This window comes from Barbatula barbatula (assembly GCF_947034865.1).
Source record: "Barbatula barbatula genome assembly, chromosome: 3".
Classification (NCBI taxonomy): domain Eukaryota; kingdom Metazoa; phylum Chordata; class Actinopteri; order Cypriniformes; family Nemacheilidae; genus Barbatula; species Barbatula barbatula.
The window spans coordinates 10,810,606-10,831,487 of NC_136764.1; the positions used below are offsets into that span (position 1 = coordinate 10,810,606).

Genomic DNA, 20,882 nt, shown 5'->3' on the forward strand with positions numbered 1-20,882 from the left:
TTCATCTGCTACTTATTATATTACCTAATGCATGTGTTCTAGACATGTTCTGCACTTCTAAACACCTTGTCTGAGCTTCTAAACAGTTTACTGCCACATATACCGTGTGTGAGTCAATAGCTGCTGAAGAATGTTGTCACATAAATACATCACCCCTGGGGAAACTTACATTACAAATCAAGATGTTGTAATCACAACAACCTCAGCTGGCTTAAGAAAAATGAAACCTTTACACTCGAACACATCAACAACGTATAATTATCTCTGAGCGAAGTATACAGAACAAGCAAAACTGGTGTGGTCACGTACAAAAGATAAACTCCAGGAATCTGAAGAATTCAGCTTTTTATCATCATTTTCTTTAGAAATGAATATACTTAACAAGATTACTTTGGTTGTAAATTGAGTGGGATTAAACGTTTCACCAGACCCTAAAAATGAGACAGTAATTCAAAACACAGGACATGCAGATCGGCGAGAACTTCTGCTTGCAATAGATAACTTGAGTGATGTGTTAAAGTGTTCTGCTTTGGAGACAGAACAACAAGGATAGTTAGAAACAGAAAATCAAACAAGCACTTCCTCCCTTTAGATGAATTACACCGTAAATCTCTCGGCCCATTCAAGACTCATACCCAGCTAGGTGAAGTTTATTCAGAACGACTGAAACAGCCCGTATCTAGGACATCTATCGTCCAGAAGCCGGCTCTGAGACAGCACAACGCCACATAATGAGACAGAGAAGCATTGATTGCCGGGACCTTGTGATTTAGTGGGTGAGCTCTGGCATGTGGAACAAATTATCCCACCATAAAGATTTCAGGGAGGAATTCTCTTTGGGACAGAGGCTTGGACTCACGGCATTCAAGTGGAGTGTGAAAGTATTGCTTTCTTTGTTTTGAGACACTCTGAGGAGCTCAAATTGGACATGCAATAATATAATGATGATTACCCAAGGGGGGTCAAACCGCAGTCCCGCACACCTCAGCGTTTTATATTCAATCTACTTGGCAGACGTGGAAAACCTCTTAAAAGGTCTGGAGACCTGGGAGAGACTCCAGCTCTGCGAAACACGTGCTGACATCACTGTAAATCAAGCAATATCCTCATAATACACAGAGACAGTCACTGACCCCAGAGGTACAATCCTCACTGATTGGGAAAAAATGTTTGTTTGAAGTAGGGTCAAAACCTCTCCAGACTTGGTTAAGCTGTGTTTATACGCTGTAATGTATGTTACAATGTTTTATTTCCTAGATTATCTTCGAGAATGGATAAATGTAAATTAAAGGAGTAATTCACTATAAAATTTAATTTCATTCACTCACCCACATGTCATACAAGCCGTCCGTGTGTTCATTTCTTCTGTCTACGGTGAGGCTTTCGAGGAACGGTTTTCAAGGTTTCTATCCATATAGTAGATTTAAACATTGGCTGTTGATTAAGGTCCAAATTTCATCGCAGCTTCAAAAGACTCAGTTGATGAATAAGGGTGTTGCCTAGCAAAATGATCGGCCATTTTCCAAGAAAACAAAAAACGATGTACTTTTTAAACATTATCATGAAATTTTTATTTTATAGTGAACTACTCCTTCAAATGGAATGAGCAGCCAAAAAATAGTTGTGATATCATCATTTTCTGAGTTTATTAATCCAGCAAAGCACCTTTGGCAGTCAGCCCAATAATGCATGGCAGATGTATATCACCCATACACACAGTGATGGCAAGATCGAGCAAATGTATAGCCAAAAGTCCCACTGGACCCTGAATTGTTGACTTGCTTTTTTCCCCTTCTCATTACATCTGGATCCAATGTGTTGGGTGAAATGCATTGGCAATCCCACAAGAAATGGGTAGGGAGTGTATTTTTCACCTTTCAGACTCTTCTCTTGACTAATTCTTTATTCATTCCCCCAAATACAGAACTTCCTCTATTCTCTTTGCTTTTAAACAGTTTATGCAAATCCGGCAGCATTTCCTGCACTGCATTTCAAACACATCGGCATATATTTGTGCTACTGTGTCTCTCAGTAATAACTAAAATATCTGGGGTATTCATTGGTATGGTATTCATATCAGTGTCTCAAAACCCAAGAATATGAAGACACACACAAAGTCTGATAAACTTAGCAAAATAGTAAAACAAAAGTAAAACTCAAGTGAGATTAAATGAATATAATATTAAACCTTGGTACAAATGATACATAAATGGGAGTTTTTTTATTTTCTTGTCGTACCAACAGACTTCTCATCGGTGTGATATTATGCTTCTGTAACGGTCAGTTGTTTGGAGGAATATTCACAACAGGTACAAACTGCATACCTCATATTGCATAACAAATCTCTGGAAACTGTGTGCTGCATTCACATGCTACCATTAGAGGGTGCACAAATACAATGTATATAACTCAATTTGACAGCCATGTGTCCCAAATGAAGAATTATAGGCACAGGGATTAAGCTGCACATCAAAACGCATCAATATGTTGTTTAATAAGCCAAATGTCTTTTATTTGATTCTTTGATGATTGATTTAGCTTTAATCAAGTCATCCTGCAAATTGCTTTAGAAAACCATAGCAACGAATATGTGAAACAGTCATGTTTTGTTTTGGGAAAATATTTACATTTAATACAACATTATATAATTAACAATAATGTAAAAGAAGGGCCATATGCTTGAATTCAGTGAATTCAGCTGACTGCAAGAGCCATGCTTGCAGGGTTTTCCATCAATCAAAGTTGTTCTAAACTGCTGTGTCATATTGCTGTTTATCTTCTGCACAGGGTCTATCAGCAAATGAGCACACAGGAGGCATGACACGAACCTGCAAGAAGCACTTTACACAACGTGAATAGAACAAAGTGCAATATCATATGTGATGTTATTGTCCCGAATGACTAATATATTTTTTTTGAATGACAAGTCTTATTTACTGTATGTAAAGTGTTACCTGTGGATTATTATGCTAAAAAAATTATTGATCGATGGCTTAAATTCTCTTTAACAAATATAGAAATATTTTACTATAGCAACAGTGAAATGATTTGAATATGTCACAGGTTACTGACCATGACTTTAGCTTTGTTGAAACAACGTTTCTATTTGCTTTTCATTTATATAACAATTTCAAGCTCTCTGACTTCCTTAAGACCATGACAAGACAAGAATCAGTAAAACAAACATCAAAGACTCAACAACGGTCAAAGGCCTGGGTGTAACCTAATAAGCAATATAATCTTCTGAAAGCTTTACTTGCTTACTGTAAAGGAATCTTCTATAAAGAGATATCCATAAAATTTGATACAATAGAAAAATACTTGTGACTGCAATTTCCTGACATTCTATAAGTTCCATAAGTCTCAACACAGGGTTTGGAAACACTTCATCTTTATATTTTTTTACACCATTTAGCAAACTCGTCAACACTATGGAAACGTTATTCTAACTGTGAAAATGATGTTGATAATAAACATTATGTGATATTTTATCATCTTAAAGTAGCCACCCTTTGACTAGAAAAGGCAAAGCCAATCTCTTGGCATTTAATAAGACAGCATCTCGAGCATGAACGGAGTTCCCAATTTATTCAAGGCTCTTATTTGCTGTCTTTTCTTCATTGTTTGGTTTTAGTCATGCATTAGCAAATTTTTATTTGAAATAAAACTTTTGTTTTCTATTGAAAGAAACCGATGGCACACTTTTTTGGGGGAGCACATGTTTGTCTGCAGAAGTAATTTATGTTCGTGCACAAAACTACAGAATGAATGATCAGAGATGTATATTTAAGGTCCATTGACTGTACACGATATCTTTGCTTTCGCTTCGTCGGATTAGGTTTTATTGTTTTTCTTCTGAATAGAGGAGTTGCACAGTCATGCTGATGTCAGAGGAACTGTGCTATTGGTACACTGCCAGCGGGCGAGGGAGCGAGCGAGCGTGCACGCGCCTCTGTACAGTCATACTGTTGTCAATCGCTCCGCGTGCGTTCGGCCAGAAGCCAACCAGCCCGCGCTCGTTCACTCGCGCCCGTTTCCTTCTTCAGAGTCATGACAGCTGGAAGGCGAAGCTTCGCGACGCCATAAAGAAACTTTCGATTTTTGTGTTTTGCTTTGACGTTTTCCACGCTAAACTCGGGAACTATCTGTCCGCAAATGCGTTTGTTACTTTGTTTAACACTGCGAATAATAGCTTGCACATTGACTCGAGTGGAAAACTGTAGCCGGTTCCTGATATGAGGTGAGTGTTTTCAGTGGGTGTTCTGTAGATAGTGGATGGATTGCGTTACATTTGTGTGAATGGAGACTAGCGCGAAGCAGAAAACGCGCCATTGACTTTAGCTTCAACCGTGTCGTTTCTTTCGACTTGTCAGCACAATTTTACGAGGCAGATATGATAATGTTAGATACGACGTATTATAAGGGTTGTTGTTGTTGATTTCAAACGAAAGTGTTGCCTTATTAGGGTATTGCGGTTCTTTAAAATGTCTCTGAATGTTGTCATTAGATGTATTATTTATATGCTGCTTACTAGACAGGTGAAAGTTATGCGTTGCTTTATACCGACATTGATTATTGTGGTCATCCGTGCACATCTTTAAGCATCACAGAGTTTACAATGTTTACACTGTGCTCAACTAAATTAAAACTTTATACGAACTAAAATCGACTTTTAAATAAAACGGGCATGAAGTTGATCTAGCATTTAAAAAGTATTTCTTATTAAAAGTCACAGTAAATAATGATACTTTTTACCATTGTTTTTAATAATTATTTATTTATGAATAAATTATAATACTTTATATATATATGTGTATATATATATGTTGCTGCTGTCCTTCTGAACCATTGTATATCCAGATTTTGCAAATATCTAACCAATAAAAAGTATTAAAAGTGCTTGTCAACTTTGACGACACAGTGCTGAATCATTTTAAAAGTACAGCGTATATCTAAACAAACGGGACTTGCAGGTTTATATATGTAGACCACCTAGGACAGCACTTGGTCCTAAAGAACTTCCTGTTACAGTTTTTTAATGACGCAAAAACGTTTGAACAAAATAATAGAACATTTACAAACTAATCAAAATGTTAAACAACATCTTCAATTATATATGCAACGTTTCAAAACTAAGATTACATTCATTTAAATGGGAAATGCTTCTGGACCAGTGTTTACTTCTTGCAAAGTGGTCTATATTTATTTGATTAATTTAAAAGCTGTAAACTGCAAGTCATTCAATGACATTGACAGACTTGCTGGAAAAAAGGCATACGATGTTTCCATGTCATTATTGAAACTCTCATAGGCCCTGGGCCATTGTACTATCCTTCTTGTCGAATCGTGAATCATATATTTTAGTGAAACTGCAATGCATCATACATTTTTTGTGCATGTCTGATTCTTTCCTTTATAAAAGACAGATCAAATGATCCTGCGATATTTAAACAGACCAGTGCGTGTTCTTGGAAACGTAATTTGCACAAAGCATTTCTCATCCACCCAGTAATCACCACCCTGCTATTCCACCCAGAGTTGTCTTTATGATTCATAGCTTTGCTCGCGGTCATGAACACCCTTCAGACTGCTCAGAGTCTGACTTGCTTCTTATCAGGGCAATAGAAATGTCATGCTGCAGCTGTCAATTGAATGTTTTGTCCTTTTGCTGACCTCAGCTGTGTAACTGTGGCACAGGAATCTCTCTCTCTCTCTCTCTCTCTCTCTCTCTCTCTCTCTCTATTCTCTCTCTATTCTCTCTCTTTCTTCTCTCTCTTTCTTCTCTCTCTTTCTTCTCTCTTCTCTCTCTCCTCTCTCTCTCTCTCTCTCTCTCTCTCTCTCTCTCTCTCTCTCTCTCTCTCTCTCTCTCTCTCTCTCTCTCTCTCTCTCTCTCTCTCTCTGGAATACAGTAAAAACAAAAGCATCTGTAGAGTTTGTGGGGAGTTTAACTTTTCTTGCAATTGCATCATCATGCAGGTGGCACAGCTTGGCTTAACTGGGACGAAAGTTCACTTGGCAGCACCTACCACAAGTGTTCCACTGCTGTGACTTTTCACTTTTCATTCTGTGAAATAGACCCACACTTAGAAAGTTAATATTTAATCCCCCCCAGAACCACAGAGCTGGTGCTAATGTGCACCGTGCAGCATATTAACATTTTTCTGGTCAGGCATGGCACGTGGGAGCACAACACAATGGGCGTTTGACGAGAGATATAGGTCACAGTTAAAGTCCAAAACAAGCTGAATTTTTCAGAAACATCTTGTGATAAGCTGTGGCAATTTTTTGAGGAAAATATGTTTGGCTTTAACGGTCTCATTTGCGCAATACCAGAGATAGCTAGTCTCTTAACCAAGATGACCCGCAAGACAGAGCTGTTACATAACTCGTGAAAGAAAAACTGGTTTCTGATAACCAACATCATCCAGATTGATCAACAACAAAGTCTTAACCGAGAAGTATGTTAGTGTCAACAAAGGTTTCAGGCATTTTGTACATAACCATTCCAGTTGTTCCGCAAGTATTGGCTGCATTATGCGGGAAATCACGTGACCGTCTGTGGAAAAGGGTGTGGCTTAGCTGGTATTTTTTCCGTGGACTACTTGACATCCGTCAGGCAATAGGGAAGTGAAACGTGACTCAGCCAAGTGTGCAGCTCTAGGCTGTAATGTAAAGACAGTTTCTAGTAGGAGTTGTGTAACGCTATCTTTGTGTTCCTTGTATATCATCTGTTGCATGCATCGTCTGATTAGTATAATATTGAAGAAAACCTCCTCATCTCGGCTGTACAAGCTTTTCCAAGTAGTTTATAAACAAAAACGGCACTGATGCGAGGTTAACTAAACATGTCCTTATTTGAAGCTGAATCTTTGTTTTTTCACAGGGTTTAAAAGAGCACATTCCAGATCTTCAAGGGAAACTGTTGTATGACCCTGTTTTATCAAGCCTGACCCCAGTGGACGAAACTCTCTTGATGCATGTGGGTTAAATTATTTTAAATGAATTCCTTACATACATCCTTGAGAAGATAGAACAGTCTCTGTCTATAAAAGAAGTATTTATCTAATTTAAAGAAGCGGGCGAAGCAATACATTTTTTATATTGTACATCGTTGGATATTTCAACAATGCCGTCCTGGCTGGAGAGCAATCCTCGGTATGGTGGACTTCTAACCAGACAGAAGAAACACGGTTCTCTATCGCTAAGTGATCACCAGTTGTGTCTGTTTTTCTTCATGACATGTTGATGGATCTAGATAATCTTAAACTGCAGTCGCCATCCATTTCCTACATATATCAGTGACATTCCTGCTTTGGAGAATGATATGTCCAAAAAAGAAGAGGCCCATCAAAGATGAGGATTTTTCCGCCATTGTTGTGCCCTCCATGAGGGGTCATGGGTACTTGGATTATACAGTTGAAAGTCATCCCTCTAGGACCATGAAGGTCATGGATGAGTTTCGACATCATGAGATGCTGTGTGATCTCGTTCTTCATGTGACGTACAAAGACAAGACAGAGGATTTTAAGGTAAGAGTTATGGGTGTTGACTATTGGATACTAATACTGAAAACTATTGGCTTAAAGGGATAGTTCACCCAGAAATTCTGTCATAATTTCTCACCCTCAAATTGTATAAACGCTCTGCCATTTATTTTGCACTTCATTGTCTTATTATATCACAAGTATTTACGTATATATCTCTTGTGTTTTGTGTTAGAGATGCTTTAAGAATTTCATTGTTTGCTTTGGCTTGCAATGACGATAATAGCTATTCTTCTTCTATCCCTTAAAGAACTATAGCTATTCAGATAATGTAAATCGTTCTTGATGAAAGCACTCTTACCACACCATACATATAATGAAAACGAAACAGAGGACATATCTTTGGGATCACTTTAAGAGCAATTTTTGATTTTGATCAAATTGACAGCTTATCAAATCCATTATCATGTAAATGGTTTGCACTTTTTAAATGTTATTGGTCACAGGTGTTATTGGATTATTGGTTTTTATTCAAAACATTCAAAAACAGACTTTCCCTGGCGTGTGAAACATAAATTAAGTGTAAACAAACACTTTTTTTGAGACATCATCAGAATGCAGACCAACATAGATGGGTTATTTTCTTAAAGCATCCTAATAATATTTGAGCTAGAAATTAAAAAAGTTAATCTGTTACTGTGGTTATTTTTAATATGAAATTTTCCTGCCACTGTAAATAACGGATCACAAAGGTAAATTGTGCTCATTACAAGTGCAGAATTATGTTTGCACATGTTAAAGCATTTGGTGGGAATTGTGAGGACATGACAGGTACAGTCACATTTTCTTTCAGGTGTGTCCTACTTGCAAAAACAAATCAATTCAAAGGGAAAACAAGTTTACTTTTCAGTCCCCATTGATTTTCTCTGACAAAACTTAATATTTAATGTCAACTTGAAGACAAACATCATATTTTTGTGTGTTCCAATTAATATCAATCCAATGGCAGTTGGGTTGTTTTGATTAAGTAATAACAGCTGAAATACAGTTTCCTTACACAATAAAAACATGATCACATAATAAAAAAACATGATTTTTGAAACAAATATAATTTGCTTTTACAGAGTAAATGTGTCTCGTTTAAAGTATGTTTAGATATTAATACTGTTCTAGTAACATACAATTGTCTTCATGCTCCAGGTACATAAACTGGTACTGGCCGCCTGCAGTCCATACTTCAAAGCCATGTTCACCAGTAATTTCAGGGAATGCCACGCCTCTGAGGTCACCTTACAAGACGTGTGCCCCCAGGTCATCAGCCGCCTCATTGACTTCGCCTACACCTCCCGCATCACGGTGGGTGAGAAATGCGTCCTTTACCTTCTCCTGACCGCCATGCGTTATCAGATAGAAGAGGTGGCCAAAGCGTGCTGCGATTTCCTCACAAAGAACCTGGAGCCGTCGAACGTCATAGGCATCTCGAGATTTGCAGAGGAGATCGCCTGCACCGACCTGCACCTTCGTACAAGAGAATACATCAACACTCACTTCAATGAGGTACGTGCCCTATGGACTCTGTTCCCGAAGTGTCAGTTAGCAGCGATCGATAGTTGCCACCTGCAGTGCTCTCCTGAGGAAGTATACTGAGCCATTGACCTGTAACAGTTGTGTGTGAATGAAAGAGCTGTACAGCTAATTGAGTTGTCAATTGGGCGTTGGTCTGCCTTGCAAATTATCCATCCATCAAATAATAAGAAGTGCAGTACGTAAATAGTTTAGCTAAGAATGAGAATGTTGTCATGATTTGTTTGAGAAACTATAATGATAACAGAACAGAGGACTGATGTTTATGTGATCAATTTCAATGCAATTTCTTTGTTGTTCAAGAAATGTCAGACAGACTGTCTAAGCTGCTTTAATGCTAGACACATTAGAAAACGAATTGCATTTTTATATTTAAAATTTTGGTCCTCACGAGTTGGTGCGTGTATACAGGTTTAGTTCTCCACCGGGATATAAAATCAAGGCCACACATACACACACATTAAAGCCAAATGAGATTTGTGAGTTCCATGATAATGACATCATTTTCATTTGTGAGTAAATAATGGGAACATTTTTGGATGATATTTAGCATTTGTGATTTTATACACACACCCGTGTAAAACATTAGGAGACCTCTCCAAATTTAAATTTAATCTGCATTTCTAGAGGTATTGTGGCCTGTCCATTGTCTGTTTAATTTCAACAAAATCAAACATCAGGAGTGAAAAAGTTATCCAACAGCAACGTGAAAGACTGACGGCATGACACATGAAAACTGATCAAGGTTATCACATTAAAAACCTCATAAGCACATCTTTGCAGTATTCGAGGTCTGAAAAAATACAGAGGATCTTTTCTGTTATTTTTGACCTGTTTCTCCAGTTTCATTTTCTGCATATAAATGCAAATAGCAACAATCTTTTAATTTGAAATTTGGGAGAAATATTGTTAGTAGTTAACAAAATGAAACAAAAATGATAATTTTACCAAAACTCATACCTATAAATAGCAAATAAAAAATAATAATAATTTTTTAATGGTTTCCTATTTTATTATTATTATTATTCTATGATGTGCAGCTTCACAATCATTTATAGACACACTACCTTTCAAATGTTTATGATATTTACTTTGTAGTAAACTCATCAAAACTATAGAACACCACAAATGTATCTATGTGTCTAAAAAATAAAATTATTTATACATTTTTTTTGGCAAATAATTAGTATTCTTCACATTCTGACCAGGTCTCACCCTGGGATGCTTTTGCAGTATTGAAGAAGTTCTCATTTATTCTGGGCTCTTATTAGGCTATTTTCCCTAATTCTTTGGTCAAAGTGATCCAAAAACATGTTTTCTAATCAAAGAAAATGTTGTAATGACAAGAAATTGTTGGCACAATTATATATTGCACGGGATGCATGATAAATGATCGGCCATATCGGTATCAGATGATAATAATAGCCGATCTATCATAAATCATTTCCTCTGGTTTAACTTCTTCAGCTGCATGCTGCTCACAGTTATAATAAAATACAATACTGTCTTTCTGTCGTGATCATTCACTTAGTGCTATTTATTAAATAAGAAATATTCCAGGAAAGTTTGAAGGTTAAAGAATCATTAACTAGTGTACAGTAGGCTTGATACATAATTTTCAGGGTGAAAAAAACGTATGTTTACCTTGTTTTCTGTAGTGAATGTTTTTAAATAAAACCAGTTGTCCACTTTTTGCCTTTTGTTTCTGTCTTAAGTAATTTTATATTTATATTTAGATACTCTATATCGGCAATTAATCGGGTATCGGCATCCAATGTGAAAAGAATAGTTGGTTATCGTTATTGGCCAAAATCAGTCCATACCTTCTTTAAATGGTGGTGTATTTATATATATATATAAAAGTATATACAGTTTTTACCCTCTTTGAATCTGTAGACTGTATCTGATCTAAATGACCCCCTTGCATGTGACACAGGTAACCAAAGAGGAGGAATTCTTCAGTTTGTCCCACTGTCAGCTCCTTGAGTTGATCAGTCAAGACAGTATAAAGGTGCTATGCGAGACCGAGGTCTACAAAGCCTGCATCGACTGGGTCCGCTGGGATGCTGAGAACCGTGCTCAGTACTTCCATGCCCTCCTGAATGCGGTCCACATCTACGCCCTGCCATCCACGTTCCTCAAAAGACAACTGCAGTCGTGCCCGATTCTCAGCAAAGCCAACTCCTGCAAGGACTTCCTGTCCAAGATCTTTCAGGAGATGGCTCTCAGAAAACCGTTGCCTCCCCCTCCTCATCGCGGGACCCAGCTAATATACATAGCGGGGGGTTACAGGCAACACTCCCTGGACTCTTTGGAGGCCTACGATCCGAAGAAGAACGTCTGGCTAAAGCTAGCTGGGATGGGATCTCCCTGTAGCGGTTTAGGGGCCTGCGTGTTGTTTGGCCTTCTTTATACAGTTGGAGGACGGAACCTCTCTTTGCAGAACAACACCGAGTCTGGATCTTTGTCCTGCTACAACCCCATGACTAACCAGTGGACCCAGCTGGCTCCGCTCAACACGCCCAGAAACAGAGTGGGTGTCGGGGTCATTGATGGGAGCATTTATGCCGTAGGGGGTTCACATGCCTCTACACATCACAACAGCGTTGAGAGGTGAGGCCAAGAACAGGAAGAATAGTACTCAAAAAGGTTTTGTGTGGCGGTTTGCTTTACACTGTGGGGGTTTTCCTCTTTATATTATATTTCCTTTCTATTATAAGGATGCTAGCTGAATTAAAACATTCGCACAGGGCATATTGACAGATGAAAACGACAGAGCTTGTATTATAGTAACAGTAGACCGCCACCACACCTGGCTGCGAGAGGCGAACAATGTTCTGTACAAAATACGAGCAGAAAGGTTACGCTACACGCTAGACTTGCGATACGTCTCTCATCGGCTACAGAATGTTTGAAGTAAAAACTGTTTTCATCGGGGTGTAGTGACGATTTTAGTCTGTTCTCTTTGCAGACGTTTCTCTTGACTAACAAGCTTCAGGCGAATGTTTCATAACAGACATTCCACAGTGTAGAGTTAGGTTTCAAGAGAAACATGTTTGCAGAATAAGTGTATTGATGGTAATATTTTATATTCACATCCAATAAGCATAAGGGCAATTCAAGTAAGACCTTGTACGAACTGGTTGTGAAAACAAATGCTCTTAAACTTGACGTATCCGGGTTGCTTCATTGTGTTGTGACAACTAAGGCAGTTGCTACTGTATATTTACTTTGGAAAGGCTAAACACATTTGTTTAAGGAAGTCTGTTGTGCAAAAGTAATTACGTTGATGCTCTTACTAACAATTACAGCATGAAAACCTTCATTAACCTTCATTAGTTTGAGGTCAATTTAAAACATCATTGCTACAAATGACACTAAAATGTGAGTAAGATTATAATTTTCACAAAATTACTGTGTGGAGAATCAATGCTGAATTGCATTAATAGCTCAATTAAGGAAGATAGAAATGTAGGTAAACATGTTGCTCGTACGATGTTGCTCCTTACATAATAATCATTACCTTAGAATGAGCTCTTTCTATATAAATACACTGCGGGTCCCCTTACATGGAATTCGCCATGTTGTTTCTACAGTAACCCTAAACGGACAGACTGTTCTATAAACGCTTTGTAAATTCATTATTTCCTACGAAAACGTGACTTCATCTTATTTCTGTTTCAGTCTCCGTAGTGATTCGGAAGGGAGGGGTGGAGTGAGCCGTTGGTTAGAATTCGCTAAATTTAAACAAAACAAGATATTGAGACTTTCTGACTTTATAAGACATATTTACAGTTGATCTATAGATGAAGCAGTCATTGTAGCACTTGATCTTTTTGCGGTAAAATTATTGAAAAGCTTTTGTTTAGGTTCATATCACAGGCATGAAACTTATCGAGTATCATTTATGAGAGTGAGCAGCTCAAGTGAGAAGTTAATCTTTCCAGGCATGTAGGAGAGAGATTGTGCGTGTATTCAATTTAGGAATGAGAGCCTGATACAAGTTTAAACAATGAATGTAAATAGATCCTCTGAAATTTGAAAGATGTGGGAAATTCAACACTTGGTATGTGTCTCTGTTTTGCTTGGATGTAAAAACTCTCGGGTCAGTAACAGTAGCCGTCTCCACAAGCTTTTGAGTGGAAATGCTGCATGTTTGGCAGGATATATTTAACTTATTTCGTTGAAGGTTTTCTATAAATTGACATTTCTGTTGATCTTATTACAAAACTTAGATACCGAGTGCAATAAAGATTCAAAAAAAAATTTATGTCCCAGTCTTGATTATTGAACTCTAACTGTTCTATACAACATTTACATTTATTCATTTGGCAGACGCTTTTATCCAAAGCGACTTACAAGTAGTTTTATACAGTGGCACATTACTGCAGAGCAATCAGGGGTAAGGTGTCTTGCTCAAGGGCACTTCAGTCATGACCTGCTGGCACTGAGATTAGAACCGGCAACCGACAATATTTCCTGCTTATTGTTTCACAGGTATGATCCAGAGACAAACCGCTGGACATCTGTGGCTCCTATGTCAGTAGCACGACTGGGGGCTGGTGTTGCCTCGTGCGGGGGGCATCTGTATGTGGTCGGTGGGTTTGATGGAGATCATCGATGGAACACAGTGGAATGCTATCAACCAGACACTAATACCTGGCAGCAGATGGCACCCATGAACACAGTTCGGAGCGGTCTCGGTAAATACAGTGCAAAATTTAAGCAACTAATGGATTGGAACAGACTGTTTAACATGAAACATTAATCCATGGATCACAAGTAAATCATGCAATTGTATAAATGTGACTAAAGGGGACTGTAAAAATAAAAGAACAAATGGCCACACTAATTTTAATTAAGTGGCGATAAAACTCAGAAAAAAGCACGGATAATAAACGAAACACTGTGGATTTAATCTTTGCAAAAAAACTAAAACAAAAAAGGTAAAGGAGTTCTAGGAAGACCCATTGCACAAAGAATTCTAGAAACTGAATGACTGAAACAAATCTTTTCGATTATGTTTTATTTCATAGATATTAACATTTTTCTTAGTGGACTTCAAATATGTCTTATCAAAAGGAAAAATATTTGTTTGTGGTTTGACATAGTAATTTATTTATAATACTAATAATGATAACTGTTATTATTATTATAGACCATTTTGCGACACTTAAACTTTGTTTATCACTTTTTTGTTTACTGTTTTATTTCACATGTTAGTTTTGAAGATATTTTTTTAACATTTCAATTAAGTTTAAATTGTTCTGTTGAATGTTGTGTATCATATGTGTTCATATGTATTTTTTTCAACCATCTAAGTCTTTTCTATATAAAACATAGCTTGAAACAGTTGTTGACTAAACCCTCTGATTTCTGTTGGTAGGCTTGGTGTGTCTGGACACCAACCTCTATGCAATTGGTGGCTATGATGGTCAAACTCAGCTCAAATCAATGGAGAGATTTAACATAACACGTGATGTTTGGGAACCCTTGGCCTGTATGAACCAGTGCCGCAGTGCACACGGAGTGACAGTCTTCCAAAGCAATATATATGTGTTAGGTAGGATGGATGGATGTGTACATAGATTGGTTTAAATAATCTACCAGATGATTTTACATCTGTAATTTTATTTCCCTTTAGGTGGATTTAATCAAGGCGGTTTCTTATCCTGCGTGGAGTGCTACTGTCCAGGCAGTAATGTATGGACGCATTTAACAGACATGCCTATTGGCCGCAGTGGAATGGGCGTTGCTGTAACCATGGAACCGTGCCCTGGAATTTTGCCAGAAGAGGAGGAGGAAGAGGAGGAGGTGTGATGGTTTGACTTAACATGTGCCATTTGAAGACAACTCAAAGTTGTTGCATTTCCCCTGAATCCCTTTAAGCATGAGATGCCAATGAGGACATATGTTGTTAAATATTTAGTTCAATTTGTCTATTTGATAAATGGCTGTCCACCACAAAGTGATTTATAAAGAGAAAGTCGCTAATCTGGACTAATGAACCTCTGATCACATGATCAGGTACGAATGTGAATCTCTGATGACGTGATCAGGTCTGAATGAATGGTGATGTACTCAATTGTATTGTCTAACTGCTGAACACTTGTTCTATAATACTATTCATGTCCAGATAAGCTCTGTTTAATGTGCAGATGATAAAGTACTGAGTGTTTATGAAGGTTCGGCTTGGGTTTGGATTTTGTTTTGTTGTTGTTGTTTTTGACAGAAAACTTCAGGATCGACCCCTTTTGTCCACGTACAGGAGTTTGCAGTAACACTTTCCATGAAGCCTGTCTATACTGTATGGATTAGAATGATAAAACTTCAGTGTTTGCAGTAATTACTTAACTGAATAAATGTAAACCACAGTTATACAACATGCTATAATTTTCCAAATTCTGTAATTATATATTTAAAGAGATAACGTGTTAAAACAAAAAATCAACTAGAAATGTAATTGCCGAAATATGTTCTTTACCTTGAATAATGTTATAATATCAAACTGTATTATAACTGTGGATGCAATTAAGTATGAAAATTATATTTTTAATATGCACTAGAAACTAATGCAATCTTTTATAAACATTCTTTATAATGTATTTAATATACAGGCTTCATAGATGATGTTACTGTGTGTTTTCTTATTACCACTAGGTGGAGGAATTCTCCTTCCAGTTGCAATGGGAGCATTTTTAGTACTGGACTACTGATATTGGGGGTACTTAGGAAATTAACATGATTTTTGTTCGCTTCCTATTATCATTTTTAATTGTTAATTTATTCAAGTTGTATACATTGTAAATTTGAACTATTTAAAACTCATTTACATTGATTAAATACTCTTCCAGAGATAAATTTACAACAATTTTACTTGTCCTTTTCTCTTTGGATAGCATTATAATCGTATTAGATTGTTATAACATGACTTCAGTGTTCTTAAACCGTACTGCCATATGTCTCAGCCTGCAGTGCTTTCGAGAATCTGTCATGGATGACAGATGCTGTTTTGCTTTGTTTTAAATGAAGACACTATTACTCTTGTGATGTCACAATATTAGTCATTCGCCATGCGTCAGAAGATTGTTTAAAGAAACTGAGAGGGCCCATCGTCTTTCTCTCATCCACAGGTTTCAGTACATTTCTGCCGGATGGATTCCAGGAAACCCGACATTTATGAGACCCCCGAAAAGAAGCAATGTGAAAAAAAGGAAATTGGTAAACTGGACAGTGCTTCACTCACAAGACCAATAATGTGGTGATTGTTGGTGTATGGTTACGTCTCGATGTAGATTGCATGTTAAACAATGGGTCAGGAATGTTTCCTTGCTAATACTCAGCAGAAAAGCAAGTCCACTCACTGTCTCCACATGTTATGGTTTACAGAAAGTGGCTCATTTCCAGGTTTGTCTCAGTGGTTTGTTTACCCAGTGATCGCTGTTAAATCCAGACACACGGAGGCCCTGTAAATTTACGACTTTATCATGAGACATCTTGTCAACAATGGCATACAGAGCAAACAGATTCAAGTCCTTTGGCTATTCTCTGTGTGGCAGGATGTGAGGTGTGTGTGATCAGCAGGCACTGGATCCCTCACACACCAACACATGCTCATAGACACACAGACGAGGCCTTGTTTTGGCTCATCTTGAAATCTGATTGGACGGGAGCAGAGGCCGTCTCTTCCCAGAGCCTGACAATATATTTGATGACTCACATGGCAAAGTCATGACGCATTCTCCAGCACACACACAAACATCCAACAACAAATCTCAGGCGCTGCATTCTTGATGCGGCGTGACGTATAGCCACCTTCCATAATGCGAGATGTACTCAGAAGGACTTGCAATGCTCAGCACGTCAATACTGACTGGTCAAACAACAAAGCTTGTGACGCCAATGAACGCTTTAGCAGACATTACGAATGCAGAGGTGTGGGCTGCAAAGATGTTTAATGTGCCTCCCGTTCTGGAAATGACTCACTAAAGCACATAGAGATATTACAACCCCAGCTGACTCATTTATTTTCCATTTATTGTAAAAAACTGAGAAACGATTTAACCATTATAATATTAGTAATCTAATTTCAAATGATATGATTCATTTTACTTGAATAGTACACCTACAATATGATAACTATGTCATCATTTACTTGTCATTTTAAACCTGTGATTTTCTTTCTGCTGCAAAACACAAAAGATATTTTGAAAAACGTTGGTAACCAAAAATCGTTGGTCCCCATTGACTTCTATTGTATGGACACAAAACAATGCAAGTCAATGGGGACCGGCGGTGTCGACATTTTTCTAAATATCTTCTTTTGTGTTCTGCAGATGAAAGTCATACAGGTTTGAAATGACAAGAGGGTGAGTAAATAATATAGAATTGTCATTTGGACATTGACCTATACTTTTAATCTACATCTCTGCACATAGTTGGCGCTTATATGCTGTAACCATATAAAGTTCTTTAAAAAAATGAACCGGGACAGACATCAACGACAGAAAAGACTGTGGTATCCCACTGCTGGTCTCGTAGTGTCCTGATCTGGCTAAAGCAGCTATTAATGTCAGTCCTCAGTTTACTAAAGAGGGGACATGCAACAGTTTAGCAATGCCATATGACCACTGCCCAATGCTTCAATTGTAGTGTAATGAAACCGCATACTATATTTAAGTTCTAAACTTATAATATTAAGCCTTATCAGCTATGTGCAGTTGTGGACAACAAATCCATGTGACCTTGACAGATGTCAATCACACATATAAACTGTAAACCTTCTGCGGTGACAAAATCAAATGATCTTTCAGAGCCTGTAAATAAGGTTTAACCCCGTTTCATGTCTAGCCTGTCTACCGCTGGTAGATAGATTGGACTTAAAATCACATGAACGATTTATTAAGTGAGACAATTATTTGACCTCGCTGCATCTTGTGACCACGGAAGGTGTCAAATCTACACTTGCTTGTTAAGAATATTAGTTTGTATGCATTATTCATAACCGTGGACGTGAAGATGTGACGTTTCACGTAAAACTAAAGTATCGCAGAACCGTCGTCATTCATTGGTGTGAAATTTCACTTGACCCTTATTGACTTTGCGGGAATTCTGAGCGTATGGCAGAACGCATATCACGTGCGAGCCTTACATGACCGTATCACCAATCACAATTCTGCAAAATACGAGCTTTGTAAATACAGAGGAAGATGATTTTCTCACTACCAGCAAGAGATACGAGACCCAAGAGCAGAGTTCAATTATAATAGACGGTAAGTCGTTTAATCGTGCGCGCGCAAACACATATTTCTTAACGATGTTAGTTTATAATGTAAAACAGCGTGAACTGGATTGCCGTTAAACCGTGCAGTTCGTTCGCAACCTTCGCTCGCAAACCACACCGTACAACTTCCAAATCCAAAATGTGTTCAACACTTATTTTCCCAAACTAAGCCGAGAAGCATGAGTGTGCGGTTTCAAGCTCCCCACTCTATGAATTGATTCTACTATGGGTCCGCCTGAAAGAGGGCTCACAGAAGCGGGGGGAACTCGAGACGTGCTTTCTGTTTACACGTTACGATAGCGAGAAATCGTTCGTTTAAATACTCGAGTTGATCACTAAATGTACGTTTAGTCGGGTTTGATTTGCAATCGCTTAATTTGAGGAACTTAACGCGGTTTTTAATGGTATGTAGGACCGGAGGTGTTCCCGGCTGCAAAAGTGGAACATTCCACAATTTATTCCGGGGAAAGACTGACAGTTTTTTGGGTCATGAAGCAGCTGTTCGAGTCAGCGTCTTGCCCTCCCTCCGCGGGAATAAGAAATTAGTACATTTGAAATTAGATGACCAAGATTTAAATTTATAAAACATGTAAACACAAGCCCGATTTCAGAATATAACATACGAAGCAATAATAATCATATCGTGGGTTATTTCTTATGTGTTTATTAAAATTATAAAATGAATATTGCAAACTAATGAATGTTGAAACCTATCGTGCCGAATTAACTGTTTGGCTAATATTTTTATTAATATTTTATTATTACTAATCATTACTTGTTTTATGTAGCCATATTTAGTATTTTTCCTTTTTGGAAAACATAAGCTTATGTCATTATTAAAGCAGTGTTGCTATTGAAAATATGTTGACTGCTACTGAACATCTCAGTTTAAAGTGACCGTGGGCACTTGCCGCCTCATGCCAATCATCTGTGATCAATTATTCAGATGGAAATGACGACTTCCAAGATTATGGTTTGTATGCCTCTGGGATTTGCAGTGAGTCAGTCGCAAAAAAAACCAACCACAGGAGATGCGTGTTTTATTGTATATTGTCATATACAGTTACTGCAGCACGTGTGCGTGACATTGTAAGGCATTGTTGCATATTGATGCTGAGTTGTTGCATATCCATCAGAATAAACGGCTAAGTGCATGTGCTGTAAATTGAAATGGACGAGGGTTAAAGGTTTGAATTAGTGGGAGAATAACTTTGATTCAATAATATGAAAATCAAAGATGGTTATTTGATACATGCATATGGTTGCATCTTCTTGTGTATCAGTAAAATAAAATCTATGAGTTCTATGCACTAAAATGCTAATGTGATTACATGAAGACATTGGTCAGTTAATATTTTCTTCCATTGTTATTGATTTATGTAATTGCAAGTGTCAGAACAGTGGAAACATGCTTTGATGATAACTACCAACTTTGCTGTGATATTGTCTAATGCCTCATTTCCAATAGATATGACTGCCAAAGAAGAGACCTAATGTTTTGACCTGAGCCTCGTCCATTTTTCAATCAGTTTCCCTCTTGTGTGCTACACCGGGTTAAAGGTCCCCGTTTTTTATGACGTCACGATATCCATCTAAATGGGCAAATTCCTCAGATCCAATGGATGCTCCATTGGCATCGTCAGCAATACTGATGAAATTACATTTGATTTATTTCTTTGTTTTTTTGTAGCAGGTAGCTTCCCTTTTGCATCCCTTGAGCTCATTTTGTTAAAACTGAGGTATGTCATGCATATCTGTGGGTAGTGGCAAAATATAGACATGTGAAAAGTCATGTGAAGGCAGCGATGATTAAACCGTCAATGTGATATGCCCACCTATGTTAAAAAATCTGTCATCATTTTCTCACCCACATGTCCTTTTAAATGTGTCTGACTTTGTTTCTTCTGCAGAACACAAAAGAAGATATTTTGAAAAATGTTGGTAGTTGGTGAACAACGGCAGTACCCATTAACTCGCATTGGTTTTATTGTCAATTGTAACAGTGGTTAGCTCAAAAAACGAAATTAATAGATATAATAGATAATATTAATGTATATTAATATAGACTTACTAAACTAAAATGAAATGTATTGCATCTTGACCCAAATGTAGTTCCAGATGGCACCGGAAAACAGAAACACAGGAGTGTGCATTCTTACAGTAGAAGTCCATCAGAAGCCACTGATGTACAGCAAACACTTATGTTCTCTGGATTCAATCATATTGCTAGTTCATCCCAAATTTCCTTGACCAATTTAAACCCACCTCTGTCATTTTACAGACAGACGTGTGTCTGAACACAGTTGTCAGGATGGTATCTGTTAACACTTACACACCCTCTCACAGTCTTCACAAACCCACTGTGTTCGACAGCGAGGGGTGCGGGGTCCCGCAAGACCTTAATAGGGATCATATGTGGAGTCAGCATGTAGACAGAATCCAAGACCTCTGGCCGCGCAGAAAAACCATGTCAGCAGCGGATCCCGGCCAGCCAAACGGCTAAAAGGCTGAGATTTGATTCGATGACTTTG

At 37.8% G+C, this 20,882-nt stretch overlaps 1 protein-coding gene across 2 annotated transcripts; it reads left to right on the forward strand.

Annotated features, from left to right (window-relative positions):
- The first annotated feature begins 3,892 nt into the window (after window positions 1-3,892).
- keap1a (kelch-like ECH-associated protein 1a) lies at window positions 3,893-15,934 on the forward strand. 2 transcript variants are annotated; one of them, XM_079453561.1, is made up of 8 exons: window positions 3,992-4,240; window positions 6,884-6,979; window positions 7,256-7,529; window positions 8,685-9,041; window positions 11,005-11,681; window positions 13,566-13,771; window positions 14,455-14,631; window positions 14,713-15,934. In XM_079453561.1, the coding sequence occupies exons 3-8, from the start codon at window positions 7,320-7,322 to the stop codon at window positions 14,886-14,888; spliced, it is 1,803 nt and encodes a 600-aa protein (XP_079309687.1). In that variant the 5' UTR covers window positions 3,992-4,240; window positions 6,884-6,979; window positions 7,256-7,319; the 3' UTR covers window positions 14,889-15,934. The 2 variants fall into 2 exon arrangements, with proteins under 2 accessions (XP_079309688.1, XP_079309687.1); XM_079453562.1 differs by having other exon boundaries at window positions 3,893-4,240; window positions 6,884-7,529.
- The last annotated feature ends 4,948 nt before the right edge of the window (window positions 15,935-20,882 follow it).

Bases quoted from the DNA above. Each gene is read 5' to 3' on its own strand.
- keap1a (XM_079453562.1), top strand. From the start codon at position 7,320: ATGATATGTCCAAAAAAGAAGAGGCCCATCAAAGATGAGGATTTTTCC. The intron at 13,772-14,454 runs GTAAATACAGTG...TTCTGTTGGTAG, and splicing joins CACAGTTCGGAGCGGTCTCG to GCTTGGTGTGTCTGGACACC. The intron at 14,632-14,712 runs GTAGGATGGATG...ATTTCCCTTTAG, and splicing joins AAGCAATATATATGTGTTAG to GTGGATTTAATCAAGGCGGT.